Consider the following 20,032-nt stretch of genomic DNA (forward strand, 5'->3'; position numbering starts at 1 on the left):
ATATATATTGCTTTCTATTTTGAGTTGGCCGATGATACCTACTCAGTACTTGTTCCTTGTACTGACCCGTACTTTTATGTTCTTCTTGTTGTTTTGTGGAGTGCAGCAAGTGCACCGTTGACTTCGACTCGTCCGCAACTCTAGCCAGTCTTCAGCACATCAGATTTCAGGGTGAGCTATTGTTCCTAGCTCGGACTGGATTCTCTCATTCACGTCTTGATGTCTTGAAGTTCGTACATGGACCATCGTTTACTTATTTTAGTTTCTTAAATACTCTTAGACTTAGTAATTTGAGGATAGATGTTCTTGATGTGATGACTTCCAGAGTTTGGGGATGATGAGTATTGTATTTTTAGAAGTTTAGTTAATTGATTTCATTAATAAGTTTTGGGTCTTCCGCATTACATTTTGTTCATTATGGTTGAAATATTGGTAAACGTTGGGGTTTAGATTTGTCGGTTCGCTCACATAGTAGGATAAGTGTGGGTGCCACTCGCGGCTCGTTTTGGGTCGTGACACCAACAGCTTGATATTATGCTTCACATTGATCAATATCAGATTGAAAGATTGTTTTTTCCTGTAATATTTCTTCATTTTTCCTATAATAAATTGCGATAAAGAGATCAATAAAGATAAGGAATAAAATTATAATGGAAGAAAAAAGGCAAAAACATACAAAACTTTTTAACTTAATTAAATGTGCAGCAAAGCAATTAACCCTCATGAAATTTGGATCAACTTTGAATAGAGAACAACAATTACTATTGATTGACAAGGTTACATCAGAAGATGAAAAACACTGGACTTTGGATGAAATTACATTGAAAAATTATGGTCTAGAACAAATACATGAAATTTGTCAGTTATACTCATTGAAGATATGAAACTTCTCTGCTTTCCAGAATCTAGCAAGGAAGATTACTTCTCATAAAAAAATATACAGGAAAGATGATCAGGTAAGAAATAAGGGTGATGACAACAATGATCACAAAAACAAAGGCAAACAACGAATCTGTCATGACAATAATCAACAACCTCTGGAGAAGGTTACTCATGCCATGTCAAATTGTTTTAAGCCTATTTCCTTGAAGTTAAATCTATTTATTTATTTGATATCTTTTGATCCAACAAAATAATTTGAATTCAGTTTATCGAGTTCACCAAGAATGGAAGTACTCAAAACCTCCTGCAATGAATTAGACTATTGTATGTATTGCACAAACATCAAGGACACTTGGTAGATGTATGCACAATCAAGAAAATGGAGGATGAATACCAAAGGAGAAAGGAGCACGAAGCTTAAAAAAGAAACAGAAATAAAGCAGGCACCTCTGGAATAGATAAAGGAATAGTAGAGAACAAGGAAAAAGAGGACAGAAATTTCAATATAATAAACCAACCATATCTTTGTATACTACATTCAACAAAATTTCAAGTCAAGTTTTACTTTCTAATAAGAAATTACATGTAAATCTTCATATAGGTTTCAATTTTTTGAACTTACATGGATAATTCGAGAAGATTTGTCATCATGACCATGTGTATGCACATGCAAATGCAATTTGCTCGATGTTTATCTCGTCCCTTTTCAATAACATCTACAAAAGATCACATTTTAGATATATATATATATATCAGACAACCAAAAGATTATGCGCTTCTAATAAGACACCAAAACCTGATGGTTACATTTTTTCATCAAAGCTGGTATGTATAACATTAATGTAAAATTACCACAAAGCATAACATTTGTTTTAGTTTCCTGAAGCAAGGAAGAGAACACAAACTCTCTTTGGATGGACCATCAATAATAATGAAAAGATGGTAGCTCAAAGAGAAGAAAAGGTGAATGTGGAGATTTCCTAGACATCAAAAGCATCACAAAACACCTCATATTCAAATGAAATATTCAGTTATCTCATATGTATAACACTAATTAATGATACAAGTAGATTTAAATAAAGGTTAGAATAAGAAACAAACCACACATTGTTAAAATTCAAGAGTTACTGATTTTAATCACCATAATTTGAAAAACATAAACTAAAGAATATGAGAATATTTGGAGAAAACATAATAGAATAAAAATACAATGAAGATACAAAAGCAGGTTATCAAACACTACTCACTGTCTATGTCTTCTTCAAACTCTTTCTCTTCCTGATCCTCAGCATCCTCATCCTCCTCCTCAGTCTCCTCGATTTCATATTCTTCTGTTGATTCTATTTGAATTTCATAAGTGGATGTTTAACAATTTCAACATCCATGAATTTAAAATAGTGACATTTTTTACATGAACATCTAACTTTATCATCACTCAATCGATTCTGTTTTGAGCATGCAAATTGAATAAATTTATTCACACCGATTACGAAATTCGTATTTATAGCTCCTCAACCATCCAATCTCTCATACATTCAACCACGTTCTACATTAATCATGTTCCATTGAATGCTTACAAAAAGAACTATTAATAAAAAATACAATTTGATTGACCAAAAGGTACTCTAATTCATATTCATTAAATTTAGTTGAAATATACAGATCGAACTAACATAAACAATTTTTGAAATTTCTTACTAGGAAAATTTGAAAAAATCTTACAAGCTTTTCAAAACTCACCTATACTTTAACTTTTTCCTATTGTTGAATTCATTCTAATTCCAGTCAACTTACAAAATAATTAAGTTTCTATTTTCAATCAAGTTACTGAAGCATTCTTATGTTAATCAAGATGCTAAAGCATTTTAAGTTCAGACTACTTAATTTAGAATATAAACAATACTTTATTTAATAAATAAGGAACAAGTAGTGCAAACATACAAATAACAAAACACCAAACACATAGAAAGATCAACAAGTCCTTCAAATAGAGCTAAACCAGGGGTAAGAATAAAGAGTAAGGCTTACTTCTAATGAATACCAATCAGATCCTTATATTAGGTTAGAATAGTAGTGCCTGCAATATTTTAACATCAGATTGTCTTGGTTATTAACAAGAACATTTAATAATAACATCAACTTGTCTTGGATATTATCAAGAATATGAAATAATAACAGAACAAGTAATAACTAAACACTTGATATAAATGAATTGTTGTGTTGAGTTTCATAAACACTTATGAAGTGAGTGGTGAATCATGAGCCCTCCAGAACCAGTCGATCAGTCCACACCAGTAAGATACATTTCATTCAAATTTAAGATAATATGGGCTCTCTAAATCAGAATTTCTCTTATCTTACTTTCATCCATAGTCTAATTAAAAAGTATCAAACCTTACTAAAAAGGCTTTGTATAAATGTAAGGACATAAATTCTTTTCATGATTTCAGAAAATGGGAACATTAAGAAGGATGATGACGGAAAGAAGAAGAAAAAGGGGAAATAGAGCACTTACTGGATGTCTGTTGACACCAAATTTCGGTCTGATAGTTTTAAAATTAATACATTTTCAGTATTTTATTTTAAATAATTCAAAATACATATTTTTGTCATTTTGATGAAATTTGTTGATAATCATCCTCTTTCTCAAAGTATTAGGATTTTTATCGATTGTTATGTTTATATTATTTTTTCACAGCCAGACGTTCAAATATTTGTTCATTTTTTTTATAAAATCATTGTTTCTGTTAAATTGCATCTTTTACATGTTATTGATTACGTGCATTACATTTTTCAAATCCATTTTTCTCCGTTACATTGTTAATATTCATTTTGATATTCTGTGCAGTCTAAAAATTCATTCAAATTCGAATATAATTTGCATACACAGATATATTATCAACGAACAGTTTTTGGGTTACTCTCTCAAGCCTATAACTTAGACCCGGTTTTTAACAATTCTTGTTTAAAGAAAATTTGCCCATTAGGTCAAGGGTGGTAAAAATTATTTATTTTCATATTTTTATATTTTTCATTTGGTCCACCACCACCAGAAAATTAGCTAAAGCAACTCATATTTTCCGATGAAGCTCCGGCCAATCAAAATCACTTCCTGCTTCATCCCTCTTCCCCATTTTTTTGGTGAAACCTCACCATGTGCTTCTCCAAACAATAGCTAGCTATCACTACCCGTTTCTCCTCCTTTTTCGGCCAAAACAATACCCAAAACCAACAAGAATCAGACCGCAACAACATCGTTTCCAGTCACCCCAAAACCCTCTCTTCTCCTGCGATTTTACAACACTGGAGAAGCCATTGTTTCCGACCAACAACAGACCATCAAAAGCCATCTTCTTCCTTGCTCCAAACCAGATCCGTCTCCATTTTTCCTTTCTCTTGTTTTCCAGCTAACAACCACCAAAAGCTGTCAACCCCTTCCCCTTTTCCCTTAGTTTTGCAGGTATTTCAACAAACAGCAGCAGCGACATCGACGAACAAGCAGCAATAACATCGAACTTCGGCGAGCCTCCTTCTTCCTTCTCTGGCAAGAATCTGGTCAGCAGCAGCGACAACAAATCAGCAAGGCCCTCGTGGCTCCACCTCTGGCAACGTAATAACAAGCAAACTCAAAATTCTGGCGAAGCAACAGATCCAACAACTCCTATATATTTTTCAGATCTAACCAAAAGCTAACACTCCGATAACCCATATATCATCAATATTTTGTTATTGTCTTGGTGCTAACTGTCATTATTTTCATACTATTGAGCTGCTTCTTGTTGATTTTTACTTTATTTTACTAACATTTATATGTTCGTGTTTTTATATTCCATTTATTTTAGTCATAGTTATAAATTCAGGATGGTTGTGTTGTCTCTGTTAGTATTGATTTTTTTGTTAATTTATGCATTATTTTTATTGGTTTGTAGTGTTTTAAATTATTTTTGCTACGGGATTTTTTTTCTTATTTCTTAATTTGTTATGTTTTAAAATTTGAATTTTATCATTTTATGTTTATTCACCAATTTTTTTTAATTTTTTTTAGATTAGTTATATGTACATATTTTTTTATTTAATGAGATGTTTGCTTTGTTGTTGATTTTTATTACTTCATCGTTGCTTCTTTGTTTCTTTTTTTTTTCTTTTTCTTATTATTATATTGTTGCTTATATTTTTTTAATTTCTACAGTAGCTTGTTCAATTGATTATTGTTGTTTGATGGCTGATTTTGTACTTCTTTTAATGACACTTGGCTTGATATTGTTGTTATTACTCATTTCTTTCAATTTTGGTGTTGTTCTCGACTTCTACAATAATGGATAATCTTTTTCCAGCCTCTGATTCTCAGTTTGTTCCCTTTTGAATTGTTTATTATTCCTTTCGATAGCTATTTATTACTTACTTATTTTGTTCTTTTTACAGTTTTGTTTCGTTAATTGTGAAGTATATAAGAAAAATTGGTCAATGAAAAAACTCTCAGTCGGTTTTGGAGGCCTTCCATTTTAAAATCCTGAAATTTAACTTAAGTTTATATGTTTTAGTTGTTAGAATTGGCCAATTAAAAAACTCTCCGTCGGTTTTGGAGGCCTCCCCAATATTAAAAGACGGAATTTTTTAGTTTAAGTTCATATAACTTGTTTATTAAAATTGTTAACATGGCCGTTGAAGAAATTACCGTCCATTTCTAAGGCCTTTCATGTTCATAAGACGGATTTTTATTATTAAGTTATTATTTGATTAATTCATTTTTATTCATATTTATTTATTACTAAACACTTTTACTAAGTGTGTTTACAGGTACCCAAGACTTGCTTCCTTGAAGCTATTCGAAAGGAGTTCGAATTATATTTTTCAATTCATTATTTTGTATATATCGATGTTGGGCAAACCTTAGGCCGATATTATTATTGTATTTTATTGTGTATATTGCATGTTTATTATATTTGTACATTATTCTATTCTCCTCCTCAATTTGAAAAAATGAACTCGATCGGGAACCACAATTGTGAATTTCGAAGGGTGCCTAACTCCTTCCCTTCGGAATAACTTGAACCCCTTACCTAGAATCAAATTGGTTTCGTAGACATTTCTTTCAACTTAATTAATTAATCGGTTTCCTAGTTTTCCAAAAAAAATTAGGTGCCGACTCCCTTATCCTTTTAAACTCATTCTACCCTTTTAACCCTTTTTAAACCTTTTAAAATTCTTTTAAACTAAATTCTTTTTTATTTGAGTCACCGCGACGTTGCTCCCATTCAAAGGATATCAACAATGTCAATGTGTTTCTTCGAATTTCACATACATCGAATGGAAATGTCTTTCTTTAAAGAAGCTGAGGTAGAGAAAAAATTTAATCAAAACACAATTTTAACCCCAAATCACCTAAATCGGTATATTCAACACCAAAATACTGAAACAAAATTCGTTCTACAAATGGACCATACAACACTAACAAACTCAAAAGTGTTAGATAAAATCAAAAAAATCTTTCTAATATCATTGAATCAAATCATTCCAAGGTGATTTTAAAGCATAAAACGTATTTTAACACATAAGCTAATCAAACAGGTTCAGAAAATGATGATAACATTTTCAAAAGCTAAAAGGAACTCTTACCATCTTTCACATCAAATCAATATAATTTACCATGATCAAATGATTTAATTAATTAAAAGATACATATTACATAACCATGGTCAGGTTAAAAGAGTCATGTATATTCAAACACATGATATGCATATGTGTTTGCGGAGAGTCAAGGGAACATCACGGAGATGCTATTCACCTTCAAATAAGTAGGAAACTAAAGTACAACAACTAGAACACTAAAATCATGAACCAACTGCACATGACAAGGGAACAACATGGGAGGCAAGTTGTCACACAGTAAATGACACTCGAATACTTAGTAGAAACATAAGCATTTCTGCCATATTTTCAGAGAACGATGAAAATCATGCATATGAAAAAAGAAAAATGAATTATAGTAACTCTAAGAAGTTTCAATTGTTGTACATAAAACTACAGTCAATGATTTTATCCACTTAGTCACCACACTCCACTGTTAAATTAAGCTACTAAAAAATTCATTTAAAAGCAACCCCAAATGGTAAACTCAAGCTAACAAGATCATGCATTTTGTAATTAAGTTATCCATCAAAGCCCTAAAGGACGCCAGATGCCTCATACGCGAAGAACAAAGCTACTTAAACTGATCACTAGGTTTAGAGAGACCTTCAAATATTTGATAAAACTAGCACATTACAAAATTTCTACTCACGTGTGGACAAAAGAGGGGAGGAGAGGCGAAAATAGAGGATGAAATCTCAATTGTTTTTTGCCACAGGGTATCATTAACACAATATTTATTTCTATAGTCAATACACATTATAAGTGAAATCTCAATTGTTCTATGCCAAGTACCGGACATCCTAACAGATTCACTATACTATGGAATGAAATATCTCAATTCGAAGCGATAAAGCAAGAGAAGGGATGAAAGATGAAATAAATCAACCGCATGTCAGTCGCAAGTTAATTAAAGTAAAATTCAGTAAATGATAGAACAACATATAAATAAAACAGGTGGAGTTTTGAGGAGAGAAAAGTATACACAAAAAAGTCAGTCACTTCTAACAACTACCAAATCAATGTTTCAAAAAGCTAGATGCACATATCGTTGTCTTCATATTCATTCTACATTTTTTAATTAAGACGATGAACTATTAACAACAACTTTGTCTATATAAGCTTGGCATAAAGGCACAGGATTGCAGTGGGTTGATTATAAGGTTGGAAATAATGTTACTAGAGTTAAACTACGACAAATCTTGTAATGACTATCAATGATTAACAGAGTTAACACCAACTAGATTCAAAATTGGGATTGAGGCATTATTGATTGATTCATGAACCAAAAGAGCCAAAATAAGAACATATCAAACCACAACTCAGCAAGGACATATACAGTTTGCTCAGATGATACAGACACCACCAAAACTTCACCATCAACAAAGATACAACAAGTTTTCATCTAAGAAACACAAAATCTGCAATTTTTCACCTGGATAATAAAGCAATATCCTTAAAAATTAAAACTTTGTACAAATAACATCCATACCATAAGCACCATAATAATCCAAATCTAACAAAGCACCCAAAAAAATAAAACTTTTATTTGTATAGAGGAGATGAACATAAGTATATTTTGTAAAAAAGCATTACCAAACAAAACTCCATCTCCAATAATAATTTCAATTAAAATGAAAAATATTTAATTTTCCCCTGCAAATATCACTTCCACTCCTTTCAAGGGTTTTTCAAAGGTTATGCATCCCAACAACCATGAATCACGACAACAGAATCACTGCACAACCATGCCTTGCATAGAAGAGATGAACATAGATGAACAAAAACAAATTACCTTTCACCTGAAGCAGTAGAGGTGTGAGAATATTTATAGACTGAGGATGGAGAAGATGAGAGCTGAGACGGGAGCTGAGATGGGAGTTCACCTGGGGAAGAAAACCCTATTTTCAGGAAAAATATTTTATTCTTTCCTTTTTGTTTTGAGCTAAGTTAAGAAAGTTCCAACTAAGTTAAAAAATATTTGCTACAAACTTAGTGACGGATTATGACATCCGTTGCTACTAAAAAATATTTATTTAGAATAGATTTTAGCGACAGAAAATTCTGTCACCGTATAATTTAAAATTCATCCAAATACATTTATTATTTTAGCAACGATTTTTCGTCGCAAAAAATTAATAAATTTTATCACACCCACTTTGTTGTAAAATCGTAGCAAAAATTAGGGTGCCAAAGTTTCGCGCTATTTTATAGCGACCAAAAATATATTACGTCGTCAGTCCGTCACTATATTGTAACTCAAAAAATTATTAGTATTTTTTGCAACAAAATATTCATTTTGTTGCTGATCCGTCGCTATTTATTGACGGAGTATATGTTGTCGTTAATATCCGTCGCCAAACTCTGTTTTTTTAGCAGTGGTTCAAAGGCCGAGAGCTTAGAAGAAATTGTGGATATCATCGAAAAAAGCAGTGTTGATGATGAAGTTGAAGATTATATTATATCTTTGGAACCAGTTACGCGTAAGAAAACACTTATCGCATTTAGGACTTTTTACAATTTTATGGTGCATTGCTAAAGGACAACATCAGTGCTCTTGTATGCAATAAGAAAAGTTATAGATAAACTTTCATTAGATTTAAATTTTAAGAAAAAACATAGCACAATAAAACTATATTTCACTAAATTATCTTAAATATATTTGTATTTATTAATTTATTATATTAACGAGATCATATATTTATATAGAGATCTTCTGAAAATATGTTATCTTATTATCTTATCAAAATTAATAGTTTTTTCCATTAATCCAAACCAGAATTGGAAAAAACTATTATTGTAAAGAAATAATTAATTTATCGAGTATTAACTTAGAAAGATTACGAAGTTTGTGGTTAGATTGAAAATTGATGAAAACATGGGGGGCAAATGCAAGTAGAAAGTTTGTTAATAGGGTATTAGTATTAATGAATAGCAACATATATAGTAGCATTTCTCCGTCTCTCCACTTGGCTGAACAAATTAATGTTTATTTAGCAAAGGCGAAACACCCTTTCGGAGATCTCAAGAGACTAAACTCTTGGACAAATCCAACTTCTTTTACGCCATAACCCATTTATTCATCACTTTTATCGAACCCATCTTCTCAATTTTATCTCTTTCTAGTAGTTGATAATACAGAGAAATGGTAACCATTTATTCTTCTCCTTCCACAAATTGTTCTGGGTTGTTTTCATCTTACTCCAACTCTTCTTCAATTGGTTTCTACAATTATCACAACAACTTGCCTATTTCTTCCAGAAATTTTGCTTCCCACAAGATTTCTCTGCAAATTAATGCCGTTCGCATGCAAGATGGTTCGCTTTTGGCCCCTTTTTCTTCAATTTATTTGTTTATTTAAGTTGCCAGATTTTTGTTCGAGTTGCTATTGACTTTACATACATAAAGTTCGAGTCTTTTTTTTATATGTTTCTTGTTTTGCTGATCTAGATGCATGGCTAATTGTTTCAATTTTATAAGTTACACCTTGTTAATTTTGTCCCAATTTATTGATTAACTTGTTTTCAAACAAAAGATTCTTTGTTGAGTTCACATTATAAATTCTTTTTTTGTTGTTGAATGGATCACCCATGCACAGAATTCAATGTGATTTTTTTTTCAAATTATTGTCTATGTTGGTTTCTTATGTTGAGTTTAATGTTGTATAGGTGCTGTAGTGGCTCCACCTAGCAAAACCCAAGATGAAACTCCTTTGAAGAAATTAAAAGATGGAATTTTGTCAAAGGAGCAGAAACATATATTTGATTTTGATAGCAACAAAGATAAATCAACTGTCAGTATTACTGTTGTTGGTGCTTCAGGAGATCTTGCCAAAAAAAAGATATTTCCTGCACTTTTTGCACTTTATTATGAGGGTTGCTTACCTGAGGTGTGTCCCGTATTCATCCAGTTTTGTGGAGTTAACTGTCTGGATGAAACTTAGATACGATAGAATGAGTCTAACAAAATTATGTTTTTTTTGTTAATGCAGCATTTCACTATTTTTGGCTATGCCCGGAGTAAGATGACTGATGACGAACTCAGGAACATGGTCAGCAAGACACTTACTTGCAGGATTGATAAGAGGTGAGATTTAGTTTGATCAGTAATATACATAATTTTAATCTTTTTCGTTTTGCATATAGAGTTTTCTTCACATTGTATTTTGATCAATGAAATGTTGGCCTAAGATGAATTTAATGGAGACACACGATCCATGTGTTCATTTAGCCAACCCAACTTGTTTTGGATTGAGGCATAGTTTTATTTCTAGCAATGGTTAAATCGAAGTGACTGGGGTCGACATAATTGTGCTTAACATTGTTATTCAGGGAAAATTGTGGTGAAAAGATGGAACAGTTTCTACAAAGGTGTTTCTACCATAGTGGACAATATGACTCTCAGGAAAACTTTGCAGAGCTTGATAAAAAGCTGAAGGAACATGAGGTAATTAGGGATGATATCCTGAGTTTTTTTATCTTTAGATTTTGGGATAAATGAGTTTGATTTTCATAAACTGAAGCCTTTGCTGGTCTTATTCATAAGGGAATTGTGCAGAGTATTTTGTTATTTGGTTGACATTATAAGGGCTTGAAAATTCAATCGACCTTGCTAGTTCATCTTAAAACACCCAACTCACCTGTAAAAAAAACCTGTGGGTATGACAAAGGGGAAACCTTATACTTGAGAATGGGCACTGTGAACACCACTCAATAGAAAATCATCCTCTCTGTCTTTATATCAGCATTATGAATTATTTAGTTGAAATTGTCATTGTAAGTCATGATACAGCCTTATCCTATCATGTCTCTCCTCCTTTTCGTGGCAAATGAAAGAGCTTTAATGATTTTCAACTCATGCCGAGATCTTCAGCCAAATCCATCTCCTTGTTGTAGTTTCCATAATTCTAAGGAGTGGTGAGGTTCAATATAATTTCTCTTTACTTGCAATTCTCAGCGTTGACGGTAATAAGTTTTGTAGGCTGGAAGGTTTTCCAATCGTCTGTTCTACTTGTCCATTCCACCAAATATTTTTATAAATGCCGTACGATGTGCAAGCCTCTCTGCGTCATCTGCTCATGGATGGACTAGAGTCATTGTAGAAAAACCCTTTGGTCGGGATTCTGAATCCTCTGCTGCATTAACAGGAGCACTTAAGCAGTACTTGAAAGAAGATCAAATTTTCAGGTGCAGTTATTTATAGTTGAATAGTGTTTGACCCACTGAGAGCACTATTATTTAACTGGTATATTTTATCCTCTTTGCTGTTTTGCAACAACAGGATTGATCACTATTTAGGGAAGGAGCTTGTGGAAAACCTTTCTGTCCTTCGTTTCTCCAACTTGATATTTGAACCCTTATGGTCGAGGCAGTATATAAGGAACGTGCAGTTTATTTTTTCTGAAGATTTTGGCACTGAAGGAAGGGGAGGGTAATTCTCTTTCTCAAAGTTGGAATGTAGGTGGTGTAGAACTAGATTTCAGAACTTAATTGTTTTACTTTTATGCGTGTCTCCAGTTATTTTGATCATTATGGGATAATTAGAGACATTATGCAAAACCATCTGCTTCAAATTCTCGCCCTCTTCGCCATGGAAACACCTGTCAGTTTGGATGCAGAAGATATCAGGAATGAAAAGGTTTTATTCCTTTATGACTGGTTTATGTTAAAGGAATTTGTTGTTCCCTAGTTCCTTCCTTAACTAATTCCTATTATATGCCAGGTAAAAGTTCTTCGTTCTATGAGACCTTTACAACTAGATGATGTTATCGTCGGGCAGTACAAAAGTCACACAAAGGGGGGTGTTAACTATCCTGGTTATACCGACGACAAGACTGTACCCAAGGACAGTCTAACCCCAACTTTCGCTGCAGCTGCTCTTTTCATAGATAATGCAAGATGGGATGGGGTGCCTTTCCTTATGAAGGCTGGAAAAGCTTTACATACCAGGAGGTTACTGAAACCAATCAGAGAAATACATATTTTCTTTTTCATCCCTTCCTTATTTTCGCTTACCCCTCATACCTCTTTTCTTTTACTTGTCCAGTGCGGAAATAAGAGTACAATTCAGGCACGTGCCAGGAAATTTATACAATAAGAACTTTGGCTCGGATCTAGATCAGGCAACAAACGAGCTTGTTATCCGTGTTCAACCTGACGAAGCAATATACCTAAAGATCAATAACAAAGTTCCCGGTCTAGGAATGAGACTGGATCGCAGTAATCTTAATCTACTTTACTCAGCAAGGTACTGATTACAATTATGTTATGCATCATTTCATATTTGTGACTGTTACTTTAATTTAGGGAATAACTTGAATATATTGAAAATGAGATAATTAAAAAATTCATATCGAGGAGTTGCAAGCTAAATTTTGTTACTGCAAATAAGTTTTCCATCGTCGCTTCTGCTACTCATTTGGATAAAAGCTACATTACAACAACATACAGCTATGCCTCAATTAAGCTAGATAAAATCTACCTTAAACATTTAAATTTGGATCACATAAATCAACTGCATATGTAATGATTAGCTGTGGTTTTTCTGCTGTTTTGATATCAGAATGAGATGATTGCTGAAATGATTTCCCATAACATCCATGTCTCACACCATGAAAGTTAATGCACTTTTTTCTAATTAGAAGTAATTAAAATGAACTTTTAGGTGGTGAATAATTGAGATAAAAATTATGATGAAGTGTCTGCATTTTTCGGGTTTCATCTATTAAGGCTTAAATCTTCTGATTCTTTAGAAAATCTGACGCATTGCTTCAGTTTAATTTTTTTTGCTTCTTGACTCAATATGCTCTTGGCAACAAGTGAAAACCTTGTCATGCTATGTCTTTTCTTTTCAGTTTTCACTCTGAAGACTAATTTGTTCTTTATCTGCAGATACTCGAAGGAGATCCCTGATGCATATGAGCGGCTACTTCTTGATGCCATAGAAGGTGAACATAGGCTTTTTATTCGCAGTGATGAACTGGATGCTGCTTGGTCTCTTTTCACACCAGTATTGAAAGAACTTGAGCATAAGAAAATAGTTCCAGAAAGCTACCCTTATGGAAGTCGAGGACCTATTGGAGCACATTACCTTGCAGCACGATATAAAGTAAGATGGGGTGATCTTGCTTAGACAAGTAATTTGCCATTACCATATGTAGCGTTACAACTTCTTCTTCTTAGTATGTTGCAACCAAGTTTGTTAGTGGGATTCCAGTATCAAGACTAACAACTGTCAAAGGCAGATGACAATAGAGAACACAAGTTGGTGAAACAAAAGAAGAGGAGAATGTGGGTTCATTTTGTTATTTCAAATAAATCTTTTCTATTGCACCAATGCATATCCATTGGTTTTATGTAGCATTTTAGTATACTTTGTTAGAATCTAATAATTCGAAAAGTTATCAAGTATTCATACATGCAGCTCTCTATATTAAATTTTATTGCATGAAATGTACTATGAAATACAAGGTTTGTTGCCTTCATTTTATATTTGATTTGGACTTAGATGGTTCGAGTTGAGACCCAATGAATTCGAAAGGACTTGGCTTTTTTGCGCTCAATTTTTTGCCTAATTTTGAATTGTAATTGTAGTCAATTTCTTTGGAAAATAGCCACAATTGATTATTGTTATAGCCCTCAATTAATTGTCTATTCCCACTCTACATCAATTAATGTCATAGCCCTCAATCAATTAAACCCAAGCCATTGATATTAATGTTAGGCATGTGACACTCAGTCAAGAAATAATTTAGAAAAATGAAGATAATAGTTAAATCCCTGTTCTATAAATATGGTTCTACTGTAGAAATTAAGGGAGATTTAGAAAATAGTTTTCTATTTTATCCGGTAAACAATGTCATTACAAGATTGACTTAGGTAAACAAGTACAAAAATTGTTTAACAAAAGCTAAACGTTAACCAAGAACACTTTGACATGTTTGTTTTTCTATAAGCAGTTCTTAATAATGAATGTCTTGCTACATTCTTTTAGATGCTAATACTGATTGAGACGTGTAAACTTTTGCCAATTTTTGTTGGTCACAATTATTATTTTTGTAAAGTAAAGATTACTTGTGAGAGTCTGTTTGGCCAGGGGAAGATCTACGTAGTAGTGTAGGGGTGTCACGACACCTAATGATCTCGATTGAAACTATAGCAAATTTGGATTCGACAACAATCTCATTTTTTTTAGTACGAAGGGGAATTGGCCCAAAAATGTAATGGGGGTCAAGACGTTGTCGGCGCCGGCGGCTGACTCAAGTGCCCCCGAACCACGTGAAATGATCGCCTATTACACGGCTCACTAACTCTGCCTTGGTTGTGGGTACCTATTATTCGTCGAATAATTTGTCCTTTTTGCATGGACTTGGGTTTGCTTTGATGATGGGGTAGGCCTTTTCTTCGCATAGGCCATACACTAAGAGAGAGTACAAGGTCAACACACACCTTAACTGCCTAAATTTCGCTTGCAACCAATACAACCACACAATTATTGAGCTTCCCCTGCCTACGAGAAAGGGTATCCCCTATCAACTATCTTATTCAACAACAGATTCTTTAAAATTCAAAGTCTTAGTTCATAGGAGCCCTCCAACTCAAGCACAAAATTAATGTTGAGTCAACAATTATCAAGAGGAGTATCACCAAGCGAGATCAACAATTATCAAGAGGAGTATCACCAAGCGAGATCGTTGTTTTGAAATATTTTTTTCCCCTTCCAAAAGTGCTTTAAAAAATAAACACATTTGATGTAATCAATTTGTGTTCGACAAATAAATTTTAAAAATATTTTTCAACCACAATTATTATTTGGCCAAACTTTTTAAAAGTTTTTGTCGGTTTTTGTTGATAAAGAATGAGCATTCTTATTCAAGAGGGATTTTTTAAATACCGAAAAGCTTTTGCTATTTGTTAAAAAAATTATTTTCTTTTAGAAAATTGGTCAAATCTCTCTTTTTTAAAAAAAAAAAATTAAAAAAAATAATAAAATAAAGGCTCGAGGCCAAATGGTCCATCAGAGTCCTATATAAATATTGTAATCAGTTGTTTTTCATCAAATATGATATTGATAATCTTAAAATTCGGAATTTATTTTTTACTAGCGAGCAAGAATCATGCCCTTCTAATATATGTATGGTGACAAGGCTAATTTATTATAGCTATGGAATGACTTTGGATAGCTCATATTTAAGTCGAAGAAACAAAATCTACGTACTTGCCTATGTGGCATGCATGAATTAGCTGATTTCGAAAGACTTGAATTGTTAGTTTTTTACTCATTTTTTACCTTTTTGAATTGCAATTATGATCAATTTATTGGGAACATAGCCACCATTGATTATTGTCATAGCCCTCAACTACTTTTCTATCCTCTCACCCTACATAAGTTATTGCTATTATAGCCTTCAATTAATCAAACATACTCCATTGATATTAATATTAGAGATGTAATACTAGAAATAATTTGATAAAATAAAAATAAACATACCCCATTGATATTAATATTAGAGATGTAACACTTGAAATAATTTGATAAAATAAAAATAACAGTTAATTTTTTGTTCTATAAATATGATTCTTCGAACACTATAGGAATCGAAGGAATTTTAGAATATACCCTCTAGTTATTTTGTTCACACTCTCATCACTCTATTCATTACACCATTAGTTCTTATCGCATTCTTTGCCTTTTTACCCTTCTTTTGCATCTCTAGGATCATCCTTTTTCTATATAAGCTTGTGGTGAATGAAAACATTGAAGGAAAAGTTGTTCTTATCACTGGCGCTTCATCAGGAATTGGAGAGGTTCCTTCCGTCCTCTCCCCCTATTTGTTCTTTTTTCTTTTACATGCATCGTATTTTACTGACATAATATATAAATATGTCTTTTAAGATTATATTTATGTCCTTCAATTTTTGTGTGCTCGATATATATTATGTCAGGTACGACTCATGTGTCTACTTGTTTAACTTTGGGTATGCACAAGTAAACACTTAAACTTATATAAAGTTGAACAAGTAGACATATGAGTCCTACGTGACACGATACTCAAAGGACACCACGTAGGACAAAAAATGACATATAGAATGTCATGTAGGACATGTGTGTATATTTGTTAAACTTTATACAAGTTTAAATATCTACTAATGCACACTCAAAGTTGAAAGACATAAATATGATTTGAAACCAAACTAAAAAGCATATATATCTACTATGTGAAAAAGAAATGAGATATGTTAAATAATACTAATATGAAAGTCATTAAAGAGAAGACATGTATGTTCCAAAAAAAAAGTTTGAATTATGGTTTATATCCAATAACAAATAAAAATCATAATTAACACATCACTTGTATATAAACTTGTTATTTGTCTTTAGGCCCTGAATTTGTCGAAACAATCCTTTTAATGATGTAGAATATTGGTAAATTTAATAGGAATTGGCTTATGAATATGCAAGAAGAGGTTGTTCATTAGCAATCGTAGCGAGAAGAGAGAAATAACTTTTGAAAAGTAGCTGAGAAGGCAAAGAGTTTAGGGTCTCCAGATGTCATATCTATTGTATCCAAAGTCCAAGACTGCAAACGATTTGTAGATCAAACTGTCCAACATTTTGGCCGACGTAAGCAAAGTATGATTCCTCTATCGTTATCTAGATGAAAATTTATGATGAATTTTATGATCTCATATGACTAACCTATATTACGAGGTCTATATGAGGTTATCCTCTATTTTAATTGATAAAGTTAGAATAATAAGAAAAAAAGATGAGAAAATGATTATTTGAAATTAAAATAACTTTTTATTAGAAAAAGAGTATGTTAAAAAGAAAAAAAATAATATGTTTATTACCAATTAAACAATTTTGACCGATTAAGTAAACATTGGAACATATTTTGGGTGGAAAAATTAACACTAAATATATACATTTTTTTGGATCGAACTATTAATGAACTCTTAATTTATTTTGTCATAATAAATAAAGTATTTACTCATGCAAAAAAGAGGCTAATTACATGCAGTGGATCATCTCGTCAACAATGCTGGAATCACCTCTTTGTGCTCTATCAATGAAGTCACGGACATTGCCATGTTAACACCTCTTATGGTAATGCATATATATAGTGAGTTATTAGTTTTATCCTTTAATTATTGACAAACTTTAAAATATTTATTTACTTGATTAATCGTATTTAAATGTATTTTGATCTGTAACATGAGTGAAATACATCTGCCATGTTAACACCTCTTATGGTAATGCATATATATAGTGAGTTATTAGTTTTATCCTTTAATTATTGACAAACTTTAAAATATTTATTTACTTGATTAATCGTATTTAAATATATTTTGATCTGTAACATGAGTGAAATACATCTCTAGATAATTTTTCTGCTAAGTTTAGAAGTGTTTTCAACACTTTTCTCAGCTTTCTATTAAGAATCTCATACTCCCACGAGAATTTAAGATCACTTATTATGTCATGTTACAGATCGGTTATGTATCTAAATTTATTTAGTGAAATAGAGAGATATTTTTAAAATTGTTAATATTTTAAAAATCAAAATAATACTTTACGACAAATTTAGGCGTTTTCACTTATTATATTGCGTAACTTTAAAGAATTAATAGTATTAGGTAGAACTACTTTTTAGTTGATATAAAGATAATAAATTTAACACATTATCCACACGAAATTTAGGTGTTTCCCTTATAAAAGGTCAAACCGATACAGTATATATATAGATGCTTTTTTTTAGGCAAATATCATGAATATCTCTACAACCGTACCTCCTTTATTACTAAACGGTCATTTAAAGGTTTTAGTTTGTGATTCGAAATATTGATGATTTGTACTTACAAACATCTTTTTTTTTATTATTATTATTACTTTATATAAACTCTGAATATTTGTAGGAGATCAACTTTTGGGGGTCTGTTTACCCAACATATTTTGCAATTCCTCATCTTAAGAAGACAAGAGGCAAAGTGTTTGTCAATTCTTCATCCGTGGCAATTGTGCAACCACCCTCTTTTAGTTTCTATGCTGTAATAATTTTAATTTTATACCTAATTCATTTTCTCTTTATTTTATTCCTATAAGGCACAACTATTCTATGATCAAAATCTCAGAGACGTTCTATATATCTTATATATAAACTAATTAAAGATCTATTATTCTCTTGAACTCATTTAATTTGTTTTGTAATTTTATACACCTTTTCACTTACGTGACATATATAGTTGAGACACGTGGGAGATGTTTGGATCGATGTCATGTAAGCCAAAAAAGGGTTCAGAGAAGTAATAGGACTTTAGTTTTGTTAAGATATATTTCTGGGATTCCGATCATAGTCCAGGAGATACTTATGCCTTATTCCATAATATATATGATATAATTTAATTAATTGTGATTTTACAGGCGAGTAAAGCAGCACTAATAAGCTTTTATGAGACTGTGAGAGTGGAATTGGCTCCAGAAATCTCAATTACTATTGCAACGATAGGTTACATCGACTCTGAAATAATGGGAGGAAAACACTTGAAGGATGGTGTCATGCAAATTGACTCACACAAATTTAGTGTAAGATCACCTCTAATTATGTTATCAACTTTCTAATAATAATAATAATTAATGAGGAAAAAATAACCTTGTTAATGTGTGTGTCATTCATAATTAGAGATTGGATTAAAATTTGAGATATTAAAATAGAATTTGAATTGGATCATGACCTGTCGCGTCCAAATTTACTAATGTAATTATTTATGTTTGCAGGATGGGACTCTTCTTCCAGTTATGAGTTGCAGTGATTCTGCAAAATCAATAGTGAGTGCAATATGTCGAAAAGAACGACATATTACAGAGCCAAAAGATATTTGGGTGCTTTTGTTCGTTAAAACTGTGTGCCCTCAACTGTTTGAATGGTTCTATCGCACCTTTAAGCCCAATGTTTGTACTGGCAAACATACCTTATAACTGATTTTTATTTTTTATTTTATGTTATTGTTTTGACATTTCTAGGATGTTTTTTATAACGATCAAAGGGTGAACGGTTAATAAACTTGAAGTTTATTGGTTAAATTTATCTCTCATTGTAATTATATTATTGGGTTAAATTTATTCCTATTGTTACGTAAAATTTGATACTTTTAGCCTTAAGGGTTTATGTTTTAGTATTTAGACTCTTTACAGTGACTTTATAGTTGATACTCAAATTTCATAATAATATTTCATAGATGCGACATTATTAATTGATTCACTATCACTGCTCCCACGTTGGTGAGTTATTTTACATAACATTCTCTAAGTGTAGGTTCAAAAGGTTGGTTCCCTTACTTTAAGTCTTTATTTTTATCTTCTCATTACAAGTGTGTGAGACAGTGAGATATGCCTGCAATTGCAATACTACAATCTGCAATGAAGAAGTTTTTATTAGTAATGGTCGATGATCATCAATGATTTTCGTGAACAGTGTTGTAATTAATTTTCGTTAGCAGTGTTGTAATGGTTTTTCTTTATA

General features: G+C 32.0%; 2 protein-coding genes across 2 annotated transcripts; both read left to right on the plus strand.

The window, feature by feature from the left end:
• Positions 1-9,469: 9,469 nt before the first annotated feature.
• LOC107020595 (glucose-6-phosphate 1-dehydrogenase, chloroplastic) lies at positions 9,470-14,041 on the plus strand. Its single transcript, XM_015221027.2, has 10 exons — positions 9,470-9,827; positions 10,179-10,399; positions 10,502-10,596; positions 10,842-10,956; positions 11,491-11,696; positions 11,791-11,940; positions 12,027-12,147; positions 12,232-12,461; positions 12,556-12,756; positions 13,401-14,041. Exons 1-10 carry the CDS (start codon positions 9,656-9,658, stop codon positions 13,639-13,641), a joined length of 1,752 nt encoding a protein of 583 aa, XP_015076513.1. The 5' UTR covers positions 9,470-9,655; the 3' UTR covers positions 13,642-14,041.
• A 690-nt stretch (positions 14,042-14,731) lies between these two features.
• Positions 14,732-19,629, plus strand: LOC107019166 (11-beta-hydroxysteroid dehydrogenase 1B-like). Its single transcript, XM_015219739.2, is given in 8 exon segments — positions 14,732-14,809; positions 16,122-16,316; positions 16,949-17,008; positions 17,010-17,142; positions 17,534-17,619; positions 18,429-18,560; positions 18,934-19,095; positions 19,288-19,629. Coding segments are annotated over 8 exon segments (1,047 nt in total). The 3' UTR covers positions 19,489-19,629.
• Positions 19,630-20,032: the final 403 nt, after the last annotated feature.

The sequence above is a fragment of the Solanum pennellii genome, chromosome 5 (assembly GCF_001406875.1).
Source record: "Solanum pennellii chromosome 5, SPENNV200".
Classification (NCBI taxonomy): Eukaryota; Viridiplantae; Streptophyta; class Magnoliopsida; order Solanales; family Solanaceae; genus Solanum; species Solanum pennellii.